This window comes from Convolutriloba macropyga, chromosome 15, assembly GCF_964194025.1.
Source record: "Convolutriloba macropyga chromosome 15, txConMacr16.3, whole genome shotgun sequence".
NCBI classification, from domain to species: Eukaryota; Metazoa; Xenacoelomorpha; order Acoela; family Convolutidae; genus Convolutriloba; species Convolutriloba macropyga.
Window position 1 is genome coordinate 14348673 of NC_134482.1, and position 20905 is coordinate 14369577.

Genomic DNA, 20905 nt, shown 5'->3' on the forward strand with positions numbered 1-20905 from the left:
CATAACAAAAAAATTTTTACTTTTGATAAATTTGATACTGAATTTCAATCTTTGTCAGACTGATCAGAGACTAATTGAATGTCCAAAATTTCTGAACAGACATTTATAAATTTTAAGAATTGAGACAATAATATGAATACCATATGGACAAAGCAAAATCAGGTGATTGACCTTGTCATACATTACTTTCTAAGTCTAAATACTTTACAACTTTTCCTCAATAATGTCTTTTTTGCAAGTATTTGCATTTTTGATTTCACAAACTCCAATTTGCAAACCTTTCAAAATAATATTAGTTTCGGGAATCTTTTGTAACGATAGGTTGACTTGGTTCCAGTCTAGTTGTGCTCAAGACAAAGTATAAGTGATACAATTCAGCATCTTTTCGGACAAAAATCTTTGACACAATATGGAAGGAAAGAAAATTGGATCTACTCTGTTTCCCCCCCCCCCCCCCCAGTGTTTTTATGACCCCCAGTTACATATTATATGTTGTTATATCGCACGTTGCTATGTAAGAAAATAGCACGTGCGCCTGGGGTTCATTAAAGATTTATGCTCACTAAGCTGGGGGGGGGGGGGGGGGGGGGGGGGCAAAACAGAATAGATGCAGAAAATCTGTTCTTAAATGTTTTTTGTTTTGTGATTTTGATTATTTAGATGTAAACTCCACATTAAGTTTAAACAAAGCTGAAAACTTCGATCATAAATTATTCATGTTTGGGGTCAATTGTGCGTACAATGGTCATGAAGTATTAACAGATGTCACATTGATATGTGTACGTCTTCCTCAAGGTCAAGAGACGCATTGTGACCTTAACATTGGTATAGTTTTTTATGAACAGCCGCTACTGTAGGAGTTTTTTGAAGGCTGATCTGAGATAAACCTAAAATCTTTTTTCTTTAATATAACTTTGACTACCAATCAAAATCAAGCTATTCAAAGGAGTACACTATTAGTGTGGAGATAAGTTCAGTTAATTACAGTAATTAACTAATTAATTAATCAGTTAATTATAGTGTAGAGATAAGATCAGTTAATTACAGTAAGTCTAATGTTCCTAAGAACCCCTTGGAAAACGCCCAGTTTGTGGCTACAATAACGAAATGACGCAAAAATTACACTTTGGCCGCAAAGAATCCGGTCTTTTATAGACAACGGCTTCAAATAGAAAATCGGTTAATCAACACAAAGTTAAGGTAAAATTGATTGACTGAATTTTTGTTACTGACTACTAAAAGATCCAGTTTTAAAATCCATTCCTGAGCACTTTTTTATCAATAAATGCGCATTAAAATTTCTCATCCTAGTTTATTATCAGTCTTTTTATTATTGCGGCGGCCCATGATGCTATTTCATGCAAATTAAATTTTCTTTCTTTTATTTCGAAAGGGAAGAATCAATTTAAAAATAAAAATTTTTAGAGAAATTATATCCTCTGCAGCGCTTTACTTGTTTAAAATAATAGCTTAGTTTGTTCGCCAATGAAAGATGTAAAACTTTTTGATAGTGCTGCGTTTGAGTGTGATGTGTTTTTAATGTTAGAATATCGATCAAACCATAGTCTTAAACTTAGTGAAAATTATAAAGAAAGTTTAACTTACTCAAAGTTTAACTTTTCAGAATTTATTTAAATGAATCGTCAAGAAATGGTGCTTAGAATCAATATTCGGTTCAAATTGGTGAATCTAGATAACTAAAATTAGAGTGAGATTATTTGATGTAAATCTTCCCAGCATGTATTAAATGATGATGATATCTCCGGAAGTGTGAATGAATTCTTAGAAAACTGCAAATGCATCCCATTTATGGTTCCCTTTGCGACTGATTTGCAGAAGCAAACCATATTGGGTAACTCTTGCGACCCCCGCTGTAAATCATGGTGCTAAGATTAGTTTTGTATCTTGACTTTCTCGCGCTGATAATGGGTTTATATACAGCTGATTTTTGAGCCTTTTTCTTCTCCAAAATCAAATCACCATCTTGATCTAATAACCAGATCTCTCCTGTAAATCTCTAAATTCTACTGTAAAATATCATTCTTGTTATTCTCTCATTTTGAGAAATTTTTTTTTTCTAATTAGTTAAAAACGCTTTTATTCCGCTGCGAAAACCCATAACCCAACAGGTTATGGGCCCAGCAATTTTCTAATTCTTTAAACTAACTTCTAAAAACTATACCAAAACTAATTTGTTGTTGACAGTCATAATCCTTTTCTGCTTAGTACCTTTTCTTTTCACAACTGTTTTGCCTGCTCGAACTACGATGGATCAACAGACAGTGAAGCTGCTGACCTACACAGGAAAGGCACAGGATTTTCCAATTTGGAGCACAAGATTTGTGGCAATGATGCAGACGAAGGGACTCTACAAATCACTACTTGGGACAGCGGAGCAACCCAACGAGCCTGCACCACTAGCCAATGGGGCGAACAATGATGAAAGAACCACAAGGTGCTGAAGGATGCATATGAGAAGGAAGTTGCAGGCATCAAGGAGAAACCGAACGATGTGTGGTGCCATCTGGCACTGACTCTAGATGCAACAACCCTCAAGCTGATGAGACATGACTGTGTGGGAGATGACGGCATCGGAGATGAAGCAAAGGCTTGGAAGCTTTTGCAAGAGAGATTTCAGAGTGTGGAGACGCCAACAGTGGCACAGCTTGCTCAACTGCAGCTGTAGGATGCTGAGGATTTGGATAGCTTCTTCATCAGAGGACAGGAGTTGCTCACAAGGCTACAAAAAGCAGGGGAAGCAGTCTCAGAGACCCTCTTCAACGCCTTCGTCCTCAATGGTCTGCCAGTGAGGTTTGAAAGTTTTGTTATACAGGAAAGCTTTAACCCGGCAACGAACTTCACAGAGTTGAAGAAAAGGTTGCAGAACTTCCACGAGAGCACAGCATAGAGGCACAAGGGATAAAGTAGTTCAGTGACACTGGCAGTGAAGCGTGACTTCAAGAAGGGACCCAAGAAGGGAAACTGCATTGTGTGTGGGATCCCTGGACACTTTGCCAAAGACTGCAGGAGGAAGCAGACAGCACAATCCAGCAAGTGTGGTGAGAAAAGTCACTTAGACAAGGCATGCAAGAGACAAAGAGATGGAGGCAAACAGGAGTCAGTGGCAATGGGTCCAATATTGGCTTCACCAGATGAGGAATACTGGGCAGCTCTGACCCAGTGGAAGACAGCAGGCATGCTAGTGGAAAGTGGTTGTACAGATCACATAGTGACGAACATCGATGCGTTCCTGGACTTTGTGCCAACTCAATCAGTGGTCAGAAATCCCAACATTGAGGCTTTCAGAGTGGTGGGCAGAGGCTGTGTGAGGATCAGCATACCCTCAAACAAAGGGGAGTTCCAAGGCGAACTCAAAAATGTTCTGTGTGTGCCGGACTATTCTTCAAACCTCCTATCAGTCTCAAGATGCACGGAGTGGGGACATAGCTTCACTTTCGAGAAAGGAAACAGCTGCATGAAACTCCAGAAGGAAACTCGGGTAAAACTAACACAAGAAATTAATTTGTTCTACTTACCCTGCAGCGTTCTAGAATTCAATATGAGTTCCAACAGCGTGGAACTTGACAGTACAAGGAAGTGGCACAGACGAATGGGTCATTTGAATCGGGCGGATGTGATCAGGAATGCACCAGAGACAGTGGGGGTACTCGATGATGTATGCAATGTGTGTGCATTGGCCCAGATCACAAAGACTCCAGTACCAAGAGTGGCAGAGACCCAAGCAGAAGAAAAACTGGAGAGAGTGTTCACAAACGTGATGGGACCTTTCAGAGTAGAGTCACTGTCAGGGTTCCGGTTCTGCATTGTGTTTGCAGACCAGTACACGAAGTTTGTGTTTGTGGACTTGCTTAAGGTAAAGAGTGAAGCACTGGCCAGCCTGAAGAAATTTGTTCTCAGTGTGGGGACGCCCAAGAAGCTGGGGCAAGACAATGCGAAGGAGTGTCTCTCAGAGCAGTTCAAGACATATTGCTTAGATGCAGGCATTCTACAGGAGAAAACCTTATCAGAGACGCCACAACAGAGTGGGTTAGTTGAGAGGCGCAACAGAACACTGCTGGAGATGGCAAGATGTTTGCTCATTGACTCAGGACTTCCCAAGATGATGTGGGGAGCAGTAATTCTTCACGCAACAAGGATCAGGAACTTGATTGTGAGACGAGAAGAAAAATGCCCAACAGATTTGACGCGAGTTATAAAAACCTAAACTTTCAATTGGTAAACTATCTATTTTTGGTTGCACAGTCTTCATGAGGAAGCGGGACAGAGATCGGTTCACGGTCAGCAAACGTGAACCCAAGGCACTGGAAGGAAAGTTTGTGGGTTACACTGAAGGAAACAATGGATACCTGGTGTACGTACCCAACACACGCGAGGTTATGGCAGTTTGAGATGTGATCATCAAGGAGTCCGAAGTGGGCTCAATCCCTGACAACACAGAGAGGCCCGACCTACTAGATGAGGGTTCACAGCAACTGGGGATCTGGCACCCAGATGATGGTCATCAAGACGATGGCAACAAAGAGGAGCAGGGCATATCTACTGCAATAAAGGAAGAGTGGCATGACGCAGAGAGCGTGAACACTCAAGAAACGACACTGAGACGAGATGCCTCAGATGTTGAGGAAGCAGCACTGGATGAAGAATCTACTGCAACAAGAGGGAGTCTCAGAGACTCTGAGTCACTGGAAAACAGTGAAACGGAGGACTTCTCACAGACAGTTGGCTTCTTTGAAGAGGCACTGGAGCAAGCGGACAGGGCAGAGCCCAGATGAGGGACACGAGCAATGAATGTTGCGCAATTTTTTGGAGAAGCCAGGACCCATCTCGCTGTGACTGAGGGTAACTATGTGGAACCCAAAACAGTCTACGAAGCCAACCAAGCTGACGATTGGGACCAGTGGCACCGGGCAATGAAGGACGAGGTCAAGGCACTCCAAGACAACGAGACCTGGGACCTAGTGAGACCACCCACAGACAGGGACGTCATACCGGGCAAATGGGTCTACAATGTGAAATTGGGACCCAGTGGTCAAGTCAACAATTACAAAGCACGCTATGTGGCGAAAGATTTCAAACAAGTGGAAGGACTGGACTTTTTTGAGACTTTTGCGCCTACCTGTAAGCCAGAGACATTCAGGATTCTACTTCAGCTGTCAACGAAGCAGGGTCATGTTATGCACCAATTTGTTGTCAAGACTGCTTTCCTGCGCTCACCAATCGAGGACTAAGAGCATCTGGAACAGCCACAGGAGTTTGTAAAACGCGGATCAGATGGGGGAAGTTAGTATGTCGACTACATAAATCAATTTATGGTTTGAAACAGGCTGCTAACAACAGGTACAAAGAGCTGGCAAACTTCCTACTGAGACAGAGGTTCGCCAGAAGCCGGAATGATCACTACTTGTTCGCATGTTCAGAGGCAGAGGGTCACACCTTCATCTTGGTCTGGGTTGACGACATCATAACAGCATCAAGAAATATGACAGTGATCTCCGATGTCAAGAAGGCACTAGAGGCATCATTTCACATGGAAGACAGAGGGAGACTACACTGGTCTCTTGGCCTTAGAATCAGTCAAGAAGAGGGCAAAGTCACAGTCGACCAAGAACGCTACATAGAAACAATGCTTGAGCGGTTTCAAAAGGATCAATTCAAACCCTCAAGAACTCAAGCTGATTTGAATTTGAAACTTCAGACAGCACAGAACGGAGACGAAGAAGGGGACCAGCGGATCTGCAGAAGCTTGGTTGGATCACTTCTTTATCTGGCCAAACAGACAAGGCCAGACATCATGTTCACAGCCAACATTCTGTCCAGGCACATGAACGCACCTATCAATCAACACTGGCTATGCGGAAAACGACTTTTGCGATATATTCAATGTTCAAAAGGTTTAAAACTTACTTTCACAAAAGAGGCTAGTTATGATTTAGTGGGGGAAAGTGATGCAGACTGGTCTGAAGTTGTGAGCGACAGAAAAGCAACAACGGGCTATTACTTCAAGCTCAACGGACGTGGTGCAGCACTCAGCTGGGGTGTCAAGAAGCAGGCCACAGTTGCTCTTTCTTCATCAGAAGCAGAATATCAGGGCATGGCAGCAGCTGTTCAGGAAGCACTCTACCTGAAACAACTTCTAGAGGTTTTTGACATTCAACAGAAACGTCCAATAGCAATTGGAGAGGACAACCAAAGTTGTATCAGACTTTGCCAAAACCCAGTCATGCACAAGAGGAGCAAACACATCGAGACAAAGTTTCACTTCATTCGTGACAAGACGGAGGATGGGATTATTTCAATTCATTACGTTCCTAAAGACAAAATGGCAGCGGACATCTTCACAAAGTCCATACCCGTTCCGAAAGTGGAAACATTCAGAGCAGTTTTGATGGGACTAGACTGTACGCAATCAGCTCAAGTCTGAGTGGGGGTGTTAGAATATCGATCAAACCATTGTCTTAAACTTAGTGAGAATTAGAAAGAAAGTTTAATTTACCAGATTAGAAAGACAAAAGCAAATTGATTTTAATCAGAGAATTTATTTAAATGAATCGTCAAGAAATGGTGCTTAGAATCAATATTCGGTTCAAATTGGTGAATCTAGATAACTAAAATTAGAGTGAGATTATTTGATGTAAAATCTTCCCAGCATGTATTAAATGATGATGATATCTCCGGAAGTGTGAATGAATTCTTAGAAAACTGCAAATGCATCCCATTTATGGTTCCCTTTGCGACTGATTTGCAGAAGCAAACCATATTGGGTAACTCTTGCGACCCCCGCTGTAAATCATGGTGCTAAGATTAGTTTTGTATCTTGACTTTCTCGCACTGATAATGGATAAATATACAGCTGATTTTTCAGCGTTTTTCATCCCCAAATTCAAATCACCATCTTGATCTAATATCAAATCTTTAAATTGTACTGTAAAATATCATTCTTGTTATTCTCTCATTTTGAGAAATTTATTTTACTACTTAGTTAAAAACGCTTTTATTCCGCTTGCGAAAACCCATAACCCAACATTTAATGTATTAGATTTTTTACGTTTTTTTTATGGGACCTCAGTAGAAACTTGAAAAAATTGTGCAATTTTTTACAATTGTGTATTTTTGCCATCTCCTGGCGAACATTTTAAACCTTGATGTTTCAAGGCAAGTGACATGAAAAGATCTCGGCAAGTTTTATCATTTTTTGTTATACTTTTATCCAAGTGTGTCAAATTTCAGTTCACTGGCCAACCGAAAATACATATAGAAGCTTTTTTGGTCACTTTCCCAGTATGCAGTTTTTTTGTCCAAATCGTTGAAACTTCTAATTTTTGCACACAGAAAGTCAATAATCACTAGAGTAAAAATTTCTCCAGAACCATAATCATACAAAAAAATTGGTTTCACATAAGAGACTAAATCTTTTAGAACGATCTCGCATTGATTTCTAAAATCTTTACAGATCTTTGTATGAGTATACAGATCTTTGTATGAGTATTGAGAACTAATATAATTTTTCCATGGTGAATCAGATCCAATCAGAACTTTTTTTTCTAGTTACGAAAAAACTATAGGTGGTCTTTGTGTGACAACGAAGTGACTATCAAAAAATTAACCATAAACTTGTGATTTCGTTTGAATACTGAGATTTTTTAATGGTATTTATCTCGGATAACATATCCAAGTGCAATTTTTTAAGAAATGAAAGAAGTCGATTTAATTGTTTATTTAAAGTTGATTTTAGAAATATTCTGAAGAATAAGAGTATTTTGTATTCTTCATATTGTGTTCTGATCTGGAACTAATATACTGAGCAGAACCTAACCACTTCGCCCCATCGATTGTAGTCGTATATGGATATGTAGTACTCATCTTTAGTCACAGCTGTCTCCTCTCTCAGTTTCATCTGAAACAAGTAATCAAAAATCGGGTTCTGACTACTGGAAATTTTTGATCAAAATAATGGGTGGCGCGCTACTCAATTGTTTCGGCCCTTAACCATGATACCCCCCCCCCCACACCCCCCCCCCCCACACACACACACACATCCACCCCACGGGATAGCTTCGTGTGAATTACTATTAACTGTAACTGAACTATGAGCAGATCCCCGAAACGTTAAAGATTGAAGAACTTTTACAAAAATCAAATTAGGAGATATTGCAATTAATTTGTTTTCACAAATTCCAATTTCCTCATAACCGACGGAAATTTTAAGCAAAAATTGTTTACTTGAATCTGTTCAGGGGCTAAAATTTTATCAAGAACAAAGCAAAAATTGCATATTTGGGACTGAAACTTTTGCAAGGCGTTTTTAAATTGAAAATTACTGCTTCAAAGAACAGTTTAGATTTCTTGGACTTTTTAAAAAGCCATAAGACTGAATATATTAAAGACTGATATCAAAAAACGATGAAAACACAGCAGGTATTGATCAATATGGATTTTGCACTGATTTTGCATAAAAACATACTAACTGAACATTTAGAAGTTGAGGGAAATTGAAAAAAAAACACTTAAAGGAAATTGAACTGATCCCATTAATTTTTCAATAACAATTGAGAATCTACAACTTATTCAAACAATTTGGACTTCTAGTCTAATTCTTTATAATGCTACACAGAGGAATGCTCAGAAAAAGAAGACTACTGTATCATAAATATAACCTTGCTCCGATTATTGCTGACAGATTTAAATTTCTTTCTGCTTTTAATGAGAAATTTTCAACTTTTTTCTGTTTACACGCACTCATTGTTTGTATTTAGGTTTCGATATCAATTGAATAGCAGACAAAAATATCAGAGCACCTATAAGATTGAAGAAATCTAGAGAAAGAGCAAAGAACATACAAGATGTTGAGTAAAATCACTGAATCATTTTGTACTCCTCGTTAAGTGGCCAATGTCAGATTTCTCGGTTAAATTGAATCATATTTTTCAAAATATTTTAATAGTTTTTTGTTAACAAATTTTTAATAATTCTCAATATTTTAACAACGATGTGTTAAGATTAGAGTTAGCTGTGCGTCTGGAATTTGGCGACAGAAAGTGAATTGAAATCACATTTGTTCCAGTTTTGATTATATCCGTCACTATTTTCACCATGCTAGCGAGATAAATACTCACAATATTTTGTTACTCATTCTAATACTTGCGATCTACGTAACTCATCTTCGCGCGTCATCTTTATCAACAGTTGCAGCACCTAGTTACTAAGATTTTGTTGCTTAGACCGAAATGAGAGAAAGTCTATTTGGTTGTTACTTTCAGAAAATTTGCTCTCGATACTAATTGTGAATCAGGGGGACAATTAACAGAATTTTGACTGTAGCAATCAATTAAGTTCATCCGCAAAGGCTATTGGAAAATTTTATGACTGTTCCACGATTTGTGTAATTCAAGGCAAAAACTGGTTGTGCAAAAAATGGTATTTTTACTCGGTTTTGAACAGTCGCCATCTAAATAACAGCATAAATATACATCAATTAAAATCCTTTTTTTCTAATTTTGTTTGTGAATCAGTTATCATTTTTTGTTCAGATGTTTCACATGTTCAAACGTTTTAGGTTCAAATGTTTTCTCATTCCACCATGAGTTATCAATTTTTTTTTAAAAAAAATCATATATTCTAACAAACAAAACATTGCTTAAATGCCACACAGTTTTACAGATGCAAAAAAACGGATTTTGGTTAATGAACGCGAAAGAACATGATTTCAAGTCCACTGAAAATTTCACTCCTGTTCAAATGCGAAGACCACAAAAGACAATGAGAAAGTTTTTTCCAAAAAAAAACAGAAATTTGAAAACTTGCAAGTATTTTTCCAATTCTTTGTTTTCTTATTTGAAACCATGCCTTTACAATTATTCTCAACCAACGGAAATGTTCAGAACGTTCAGATTTCTGTTTACCTGGAGCACTTTCTCAAGTAAACAAGTATTGAATCATGATATTTCAATTTTGTATTTTTACACGCCTTATTATAATCTTGTCACCTTTTAGTTGTGCGAAGACATATTATCAATCGCCCTCATTTGATCTGTGCCAGTCTGAGGTCAGATTTTCTAATTTTTAAAAATTATCGTTCATAAAATTACTTTTCTGGACAACATCATGCAAAGATCTATGGGGGAACCATTATGCTATTTATATTGATTATTCAAGCGATGATAATTCAATATCTTTTATGAGGTCTGGGCTAAACTAGTCCGAAAAAGTGAAAACATAACGGACTAACGTCGGACGAATTGCTCTCAAACGACCGGCGAGCGGTTAGCTTCGTTAGCAGCTAGGCGTGGTTTAGTGAGGCTAGCCTTAGCTTAATTGAAGGGGCGTAAGTGAGCGCAGCGGGGGGGGGGGGGGGGGGGCAGTGGGGGACTCAATTTCGAAGAACCGCCCTTTGCACCATATTTATAAGCCTCCAAAACAGATTCTGTGAATCGCATTTTTGAAGACTAGTGAGCTAAAATGCTCTACGAGCACTTAATGCCCGCATGGGCGCTATCTGTTTATCCCGTTTTTGAGCACGAAAAGTCTCAAGCAAAAAATCGCATAAAAAGACCGACAGGATTAATATCTTTGCTACAAACTTCGTTTGAGAGCAATTAAAAAGACCAGTAATTAGTTTGAATCTCAGTAGTCTGGCATTCCAGTCCAGGTTGACACTCTATCATTATCAGCGTTTTATGCTCTGGACCACCCAGGTCGAGGTTTCCAGACCAAATTGATCTCTGATCACACCGTCTTCGAGAGCACATATGTTCCAGGCGCACTCGAATTACATGGTCTGGAAAAGGCGTCGAGCGCTCTTTTGTTTTTTTTTAACTTACAGATTCGAACAATATCTTCTGATGAATCTTAGGTCGCACCCACTGTACACAGTGGTACCCAGCTGCGGGTCCCCTTTCCATTGCATCAAAGAATGGGTTCACAAGAGTAGGGTAAATTTCGTCCAGTCGGTTTTCGTATACAGCTGGTCCAGGGGCATCCTCTCCCGGACGGAGGGGTTGGTCCTCAATTGACACGTACCCTTGACACGGATAAAACAGGGATCTATTCTGTTTCAACCCCCCCCCCAGCCATAAATCTTATATGACTCCCAGGCGCACGTGCTATTTTCTTACATAGTAACGTGCTATAAAACAACATAATTTGTATCTGGGGGCCACATATAACATTGGGGGGAGGGGGCGAAACAGAATAGATCCAAAAAAAATTATTGCAACGTAACTTTCAGAATTGTTTATTTATTGTGTAAATGATGTGTACACCCTTGTTTAACTCTTGACTTGAACGAAGATCGTGCACTAGTTTATCTGTAATGTTTCACCCTTTATTTATAATTAGTTTTGACAATAACTAGAATCCCAGTGAACTGAAACATACTTAATCTTGGAAAATCTTGCCAAGATGTTTCCATGTTACATGGCAAGATAATATCAAGATATGTATGAACTTGCAAGATCTTTGCATGGGTGTCAAGAAACAAGATCTTGGCAAGATTTCCAAGAAAGATTAACAATGACATGGCAAGATGTACCAAGTAATAGAAATTCAAATAAATAAAAAGGAACGACAAGTATGACACCATTATGGAAGAACCATAATATAACAAGGATAGCATTTACGACCGATGTATAATTACACGTGATTGGTTCCTGTATGGCTTTGATTAACGGGAAACTAGATATCGTACGATTACCAGGAAATTGAATCAGTCAATTGTGAAATGTTGGGAACCATATTAAAGGAATTTTCTCATATTTTTTTCTACATACTATAAATTAAACTAATGAAAGAGCAAAGACAGGTTTTTGTTTCACTATATGATTTATGTGTGAATTCAGTGTAATTACACAGTCAGTTCTGACCTGGAATGATAAGTTGATGATAAAATGATAAATCTTGAAATACTAGATCAAACCATAGTAAGAATTTGTGACGTGATTGCTGCTTATTTCCACCTCATTTTCGGAGGGTAAAAAATATCTCTTGAGACACCTAATTTTACTCATTTTTTTGTTAGGTAGGCAGAATTATAGATCCACGAGACAAAAAACAGTTCTGTGAATTCTCCGCCAATCACAGTTTTTATACTTTATTAGTCACCTTAATATTTTATACCATGTGAATAACACTGACTCCGGCAACATCTACTGGGATTGTCGTTGTAGTCGAAGTTAACCTTCAGAGTTTTCTGAAGTCGGTTAGTCTCTTAGAATTATTTAAGTATACTTCGCGCGTATTAAACATCTTACATTTGCAGTACAACTTTTGTAAGATTACCAGGAAATCATATTCATATATATATGACCCCGGAAAAACATGAAAATGATATCATATCAAAATGAACTCACTTTAAATTATTTTACCGTCGCATTTGGGATTCCTTAAGAGTACCATTCAAAATTGTATGGCCATTTTTAGTTACCAATAAATCCTAAAAAATATATGAATTTGTTTGACTACCTGAATTTTTGGTTGAACTGGAATTGGATGGACTTGGACATATATGTGCATTTCTGGCTGGTTAAAGAACAATTTTTTTCAGCAAAATTTGACAAAAGCAAAGTCTATATTAAGCTCTAAATGTCATCTTCAGCCTCCCAGTACGGTGTGACTTCGCAAAAATGAGTTGATCGGAGGATTTCCAATTAGGCAGGATTCAACAAATAGCAAAAATTTTAAATCTTTCGTCATTTCTGCTTTGTTTAAGTTCTTATAGAGAACAAATGAATAAAGTATGAGTTGATGATTTGACATGGGTTCAAAGTTGAAAGAAAAAAATTATTTTTTGATTCTTATTGCAAAAAACAATGAAATATTTTCATGAAATAAAAGTATCAGATTCTGAATGAACAATTTATCAAAAACCAAACTCAAATCAGGTGATGTATACATAGCAAAAAGAGCTCAGGTTAATAAAAACGAAAAAGAAACAACTAGGTTATGAAAAATTTAAAGCAGAATTGATATTTATATTTACGATAGCATAATTGCATACAAGATTTCAAATTGATCTCGAATAACCAAATTTGTCTTAAAACTCCAAGAAGTCATATTTTGATTTTTAAAAAACTCCAAAAAAACTATCCCTTAAGAAACCTAATTTTACATAACTTTCATGTTCAGTGCTCGGAAAAAAAGCTGTTAAATTGACAAAAATGTGGAGAAAGCGTTTGTAGGATACTAATTTATAATTGATAAATTGTACTTCATACAAAGAGACTACAATCAAAACATATTAAGAAAATATTTTTTACAAAAACGTCTGTTTGATTGATTACTGTTAGTTTAAAGATAATCAGAGGCGAAATCCAGAACAAATTTCATGCGATCACGCTATATCTAGAAAATTTGAGGAGCATAGGTAATCAGGTGAAAAAAGAAACGTTCCCCTGAATGCGAGGAAACTAGGAATCTCGAGTTAAGAAAATGTGTTCCCTTTTTGCTTGAACATAACTAATAGTCTTAAGATATTAAAAATTTAATAAAAAAGTTTATAATAAATCAAAACAATGGCTGTAATCTTTCTTTAATTTTACTTTTTTGATATTTGTTGTAATAAGCTGTTCATTCAGATGACATCGAGTGTTAAAATGTAGTAGCAGAAAACTGGCTATTAATCAGCCAATTGTTTTGTTTATTCTTTCCTTTTTTAGTTTTGCTGTATTTCTGCCTTTCAAAATTTTTTTTTAATGCTCAATTGTTTTTTGAGACTTTTCTCAGGAGAATTATTACCAAGCAGAAAAAATCATAGATAGGCCAGATTGAATGAACCAAATATAATTTTATGATAGTTTTTACACTCTGCTTCGTTATAAGTGTTTGCAGCACACTTTTGTTTAGTGTGGGTGCCCATTGAATATACAGGAACTGTTTCTTAGGGTGTTTTGAGAACAGTTCTGAAGCTTGGCATTTTATAGATTTTGAGATTGATATACAAAAAATCGACATAATTCTTTATTTGGTTATATAATTCTTGTCAACTTGCTCGGTTTTTTCTCGTTTTCCGATATAACATTTGTTCTGCACCTTTTTGTAATATGTGCTAATATTTTGCTTTTCACTTTTAATTTCTTCCCTCCTCCTTAAGTTGTTTCAAATTGAATGAATAGTTTTTCTAATTTCTTAGATGGCTGGCTAGGTAATAAGTTATGTTTTACTTCGAGTCGATGCCGGAGTCTTCCGGCTATGTTTTAAATATCGTTTTGCATTTCGGAATTTTAACAATCCGACATTTTAAATTTATTGAGAAAAACGTGAAATCCGATTCTATGTTATAGTTGAACTTTAGTTGCCATGCACACTTTAGCATGGCAAGCTTTAAGACAATAAATGTTAAACATAGCCGGCAGATGGCCGGAATAGCTGCGAAAGAATAGACCTGCGTGCCATATAATAGAGATAGAAACAGATAAAGATCTACTAAATTGAAAAAAAAATCGACGCCGCTCAAAAAAACTAGTTGAAAAACATTCAGCAATAAATTAATAAAGTTTGTTAAAATTCATTCAGCAGAAGCCTCTTATTAGGGACCTATACTGTACATATGAGTTCGTTTGACCTTAAACAAATTCAAATTAAACTTAAGTTTTAAAGTGCAAAAGTCATTTTATTGAGTGAGGTAAGTCACGTATGATCAAAATCTAATCACGCAAATAACCTAAAAACTTTTGCTAAAGCGAATGAGAAATGACGTCACACGCGCAAATGCTGTTAGTGAGAGGAAGAAGTCATTCAGAAAATTTGACTTTTTCAGCTTTGCTGTGTGAACAAATGTAAAACGAAAAAAGAGCGTCAGACGACGAAACAAAAAAACATAGCAGGACAAGTCCTGACGTACAATTCAAAGAATTTTCATTGAACAAAAAAAACTAGACCTAAAACGGTCTATGAATGGATTGGAAAAACCATTTAGAAAAAAATCCGATCCAAAAAATCGAAAAAAACAGTAAAAATCAAAGTGAAATTGCCGCATGTGAACAAAAACCACTAGCGAGAAAGCGAATTTTTGTTCAAACACCGTTTTCTCACTCTACTTTAAATTTAGAGCAAAAATATTTCACGCCGCAAAACCACTCGATATTTCGCTCCACTTCCTGTTTCGGCGTGACCAAAATCACTACTCCAATTTGACTTCAAAAGTCATGAAAATGTGTGAACAGATCTTAAAACATAGCAGGACAAGTCCTGACGTACAATTCAAAGAATTTTCATTGACTAAGCAGAAAGCTAGACCTAGAACGGACTATGAATGGTTTGGAAAAACCATTTAGAAAAAAATCCGATCCAAAAAATCGAAAAAACAGTAAAAATCAAAGTGAAATTGCCGCATGTGAACAAAAAACCACTACCGATAAAGCGAATTTTTGTTCAAACACCGTATTCTCACTCTACTTTAAAATTAGAGCGAAAAAATTTCACGCCGCAAAACCACTCGCTTTTTTGCTCCATTTCCTGTTTCGGCGTGACCAAAATCACTACTCCAATTTGACTTCAAAAATCATGAAAATGTGTGAACAGACCTTAAAAAAAAACATAGCCGGAAGAATTCCGGAAACGACTCGAAGGAAAAAACGAACGCCCCTAACAAACATAAAACTTACTCTACTGATTGACCACAATAACTAACATAATGCTTATCCTACTGAATAACACTTGTCACTTTAAAACAAAAAAAAAAGAAAAAGAACAATGAAAAAATAACTGACCAGAAAAGACGATAAAGCACGTGATAAAATTTTTACATTGAGTTGCAAGTTTAAAAACAACTTTTGGTAAAAACCCGTGAAATAGGTTAAGTTTAATTTTGTTGAAACACTGCTATTTGAGACAAAAACCAAACACAAATTTCAAGTAGAATAAACGTAGGTAAAAGAAAGGAAATGAAAAACAAAACCAAAAATATTTTCTGTAAAAAAACAAAAAAAATTGGCCACAAATAATGAATCAAATAACATTATGCTGAAATCAAATCATTATTTCAAAAAACTTTTAATACTACATCTGGTCAAGTGTCCACCAATCCAAATCATTGTTTATTTATATGAGTAAAAACGAAGAACGAAAAAAATAGAAAAAAAGTTAGTGTTTAAGAACAGTTAGTGATATTTGTCATTGAAAAAAGCACTAAACAATATTTCAACAAAATCTCTAGAAAAGCTCCTATCAAAAACTAGACCATTAAAAACTAGCAAAAAGCAGACAATCAGAAGAACTCAGCAAAAATTCCAAAAAAAAACACGAAAATTTGCGGAACTCTTCATAAAAGTTACTCAATTATCTTTAACAAAATGATTCAAAACTGAAATCAAAATCATCAATATGCATCAAGGACAACTAATTTGGACTATAGGCATCCCCAAATGCCATAAAAAATTGAAGAACAAAGGGCATTTAAAAAAATTGAAAAAAAAATCATAGAAAAGATTGAGCTTTTTTTCAATTTCACGGGAGCACATAGACCCAAAAAACGTTAATTGGAGTGAATTAGTACTGGAAGACTTCGAAAACAATAGGAAAGTCGAATAGACTGAAAAAATTTTTCTAAGTTTAGAAAAAAAAAGAAAAACAGCAAAAAATTAAGAAAAATAATTCAAAATTTTTCAGTTTATTGTCATTTTTCTAAACAAAAAAATCGTTTCCAACTTAAGAGAATGTAATCACTTGGTATCTAAAAACTCAGTTACTAACATGCGTCTATTCAAAGCCATTACAAAGCATTATAACAAAACAAAGCGCAAAAAATTGCTTAAATTCGCCTAAAATTCAGCAAAATAGCTGAAAAACCAGCAAAATGGCATAAAAATCTTATTAATGACCAAAAACTTGCGAATCACTATTAAAACAACACTAAGCATCACACAATATCATAATCAGACCTCTAAACCACAAAAAATAACAAAAAAACGGTTTTAAAAAGCCGCATGTGAACAAAACATTTCGCTCGCTTAGAGAAAATTTTTTCACACATCAATTTATCGCTCTCTCAAAAACAGCGGTATGAACAAAAACCACTCTCTTTTCGCTCCACTCTTCAATTTGTTTCAGCACAAAAACCACTCCAAATTTTTTCACGCGTTTCATTTCCCGCTTTAAAAATCACTCCAATAAAATTGATTAAAAAAAACGACTTCTCCAATACTCCTCTTCGAGTCGTAATAAAAAGACAGCGCCCCAATACAATTCAAATTCTTTGAATTGTAAAAAGACAGCGCCCCAATACAATTCAAATTCTTTGAATTGTAAAAATTCTTTGAATTGTAAAAAACCAAGAGCACCGCAATATAGCTTCGCTCAGCTTACAGCTTCGCAGCTATAAAAATGAGAAAACTCAAAAATCTTATTAATGCAATTCAATATTTAGCTCTTCAACGCTACGGTTGTACCAGATTCTAGAGCAATGATCTCGCTGATGTCAAAAGATACAAGATTAATTAAAAACTGATTTAAATTGATGACAAGCCGAATTGGATGGCGAAATGATCGTTCTCTGCTAATTCACAAAATGTATTGAAAAACACTTCTATTAATGTTTCGAATCAGTCAAAATCTCAGCATTACTTTTAATTTCTGTGTAATTTTCCTAATCAATTCTTCAAAACTTTCTATCAACTCGAATTGAGATCAATCTTTGCTTTAATTTCAGATGTTGAAATACTGTCGAAGTTGAGGTCACAGACCAAAGCGACCTCTAATCAGAATCAATTAACATTATAGCATGGTCCAGACTTTTGCTTGTTCCAATACGTATCTGGTTGTTTATTTTCGATCAAAAGCTTCAATCTTCAGCTCGTGTAAGTGGTCTGATAATAGGTTTTTTTGGCCTCGAACCCACAACTGGCCAATAATTTTCATGTTTTTGGTTTCCCATTGATTCAAGTTCAAAAAGTAAAGCCCGTGATAAACACTTTAATAATTGTTGGTTAAATTATCCCCTCTCCCTACCTCCGTGAAGCGGTCTGTGTGAGAATGGGGGGTTGCAATTAATATACACCCACTAAGCGTTGCGCGGGGGGGGGGGGATCCAGTTTCTATTAATAGGACAGCGGGGCCTGAGAATACTTGGTCGATTATCTGTCTTGAATAGTTCTTTGACTTTTACCTCTATGTCCGCCATCTCCCCCACCCTCGATCAGGAGCTGAACATCCTCCGGCTCCTGTCTTAGTTCACGTGCAATTAAATGTCTCAGGTATTTTGCACTCCAGGCCACGTTGACAGCCAAGTCATGTTTCACTTTCAAGTTCTTTTCTTCACATGTTAGAGTGATTGCATAAGACCAGCATTCGAAAGTTTTATCAGCACGCTGATAGTCAACAGCAAACGGATCTAAATTGGATTAAAATGAAAAAATAAATGTAAAATCCAAACTAAATCCCAAATATTTTTATAAAAAAGGGAAGTTGGATGAAAAATGCAAACTCTCGTTTTTGAAGTGAGCTTATTGAACAGAGAAAAACTTCGAAGATAAAAATAGATTCAATCTTTTGTGACACGACTGAAATTGCGTTTTTTAAAATGTAACCTTCCTTATTTATTCCGTTTTTATTAGATCGATATCTTTTACGCAGTTAGATAGAGTGGTGTCGTTGGAACTGAAAAAATCACTGAAGTTACTTTTCCAATTTCTCCTGTCTTTGTTTTTCATTAAAAAATCACTTTCTACACTTTCAAACAAAGTATAAGTATAAAAAACGAGAACTATTAGACGTTTAAGATCTTTTAATTCGAAAGGTATTCATTAAAAATAAACATAACCAAAATTAACAGGGTTAGCATGTTTCAACGGTCTGCAAAAAATGCATTTGATTCCAATGCTATAAAACTTTTAAAAACGGTTACCGGGGAAGTGTTTCAACTAATTGAAAAATTTCCCTAAAAATTGCCACAAGTATTTTTTTTAAAAAAGTCAAATGCATCTCACAAAAATTGCAGTTGAACTACAGCATTCCCCAGAGAACAGTCTTCGGTCTATTATTTTTCCTTTAATACGTTAACAACCTCCCAAAAATTGCAAATTAAATTAGTCTGTTTGCAGCTGATAATGCTTTTTCCTCGGCAGCTTATTCGGCTGCAAATGTGAACATGGGTTATTTCCATAGCCAACTCATGTCGAAAAGTTAACACAGCGGATGAGCAAGGTTTGCGGATGAGCGAGTTTTGTACAAAGCAAGATACTAATTTACAAAAAATCAGTGACTGCTTTAAGAAAGTTATGCAGATTCAGCAATAAATTTTGGTTTTAATGTTTACGGTTCTTTTAAAAGGAATTTGAACGACAATTTTTTTAATTTGCAAAAGTAGTGATGAATCCCGAGGAATTTTTTTCAAACGAAAAATCGAAAAATCGATTGCTTCCAATTAATAATGAGCAAATTCAAAATGCTCTACGTATTTGAACTCTGCTAAATTTTTTGCAGCTTGAAGACAAATCTGTTCAAAACTTGCATCATAAAGAACACTATTTTGCCAGAAATAAAACTTGGACCTCAACCAATGAAATTTTTATCAATCAAAAGATTTTTATCAAGAAACGATTCCATGATTCTCAATTATGCCGCTGAAAATGCCCTAATCCCGGACAATATAGCTGAAAGGACCTCCATCAGTTAAGTGTTTTCACAATAAACTATACTTTTAATTTCCTCTTTGAGAATCAAAATTTAATAGATCTTTTTTGACATGCGTTAGATCTCCTCTAATTTACTTCCGGATAATTCAATCAATGATAAAAAAAGTATCTCTGGAATACCCGCCAGGCAGTAATTACTAATATTTTCAATATTTTAGTGGCTGTTCTTTTTCAATATCCATGAAACTTATGTAAACTGTTGGAAAATTTTTTTTCTGAATACAAACTTTATCAGGTTGTCTCAGAGTAAGAAAAGATGACCTCCACTAATAAAAATGGTTGAATGTTGCTTTTTTTTGAGAAAGTTAAGTTTGGTTACATTTCATCAATATTTAACACAATAACATAACTTCCAATTAATTCAGACTGTTTTTGATTACAAAACGCTGATCACTTGCTCCTTATTAAAATTAGTTTTTTTAACTCCAAAGTTGTTTGCAATCAAACGAAAAAGATCCCCATTTGAAACGAACCGTCAATTCCGGCTTTTCGGAAATAGAGCATCCTGTGGTAGATCTGTGGGTGGAGCTGGAACACAACCACATCTCCCGTTTGAAGGTTTCCAATGGCGTTATTAATCATTGTATTAGCTCTGGAATTGTCCACTTCTATCAGCTGGTATGCGGACTGTTCCTGGAAGGGAAACAAGACAGCGGTAAAAATCTAAATTTATGAGATCAGATCTACTGACAGAAAAAGTGAGTATTTATCTGTCAGTGTGTATGTGTGTGTGTGTGTGTGTGTGTGTGTGTGTGTGTGTGTGTGTGTGTGTGTGTGTGTGTGTGTGTGTGTGTGTGTGTGTGTGTGTGTGTCATTTTGTGATTTGTGATTTTTGTATTCAAATTTGTCTTTTCCGCAAATACAAAGCGTGGGATGAAAGTAAAACGAATTTTAAAAACATATCCAAGTTTTGACATAAAATTCGCAGAATTATCATTGACTAAACAAAAAGCGAGATCGATAATAGGCTTTGAATGGATTAAAAAACCATTTGAGAAGAAAAAATCCCATCAGAAATAGAGAAAGCCGTAATCGATTAAAGTTTTCTCTAGTGATTTTATACTATGAATGAATAGTTTTTTACTATAAAATCACGTGCAAGAAATTTGCATAACGACTCGATTTATTGCTCTACTTCCTGTTTTGGAGTGACTTAAATCATCATTTCAATTTGACGTCAGAAATTTGTGAGAGATCTTAAAGTATACAACTGACCATCCTCACGGACCTGACGCACCTCTTACTTGATTATACAGGGAGGT

General features: G+C 36.1%; 1 protein-coding gene across 1 annotated transcript in view; it reads right to left on the reverse strand.

Annotated features, from left to right (window-relative positions):
• Positions 1–7810: 7810 nt before the first annotated feature.
• The window catches only part of LOC142354097 (ubiquitin carboxyl-terminal hydrolase 7-like), a 116554-nt gene continuing 103459 nt past the window's right edge, over positions 7811–20905 (reverse strand). The window contains exons 11-14 of the mRNA XM_075406369.1: positions 20117–20276; positions 18116–18340; positions 10839–11038; positions 7811–7915 (exon numbers count right to left, since the gene is read on the reverse strand). Coding sequence (XP_075262484.1) covers positions 7811–7915; positions 10839–11038; positions 18116–18340; positions 20117–20276 — 690 coding nt within the window. The remainder of the gene's footprint in view (positions 7916–10838; positions 11039–18115; positions 18341–20116; positions 20277–20905) is intronic.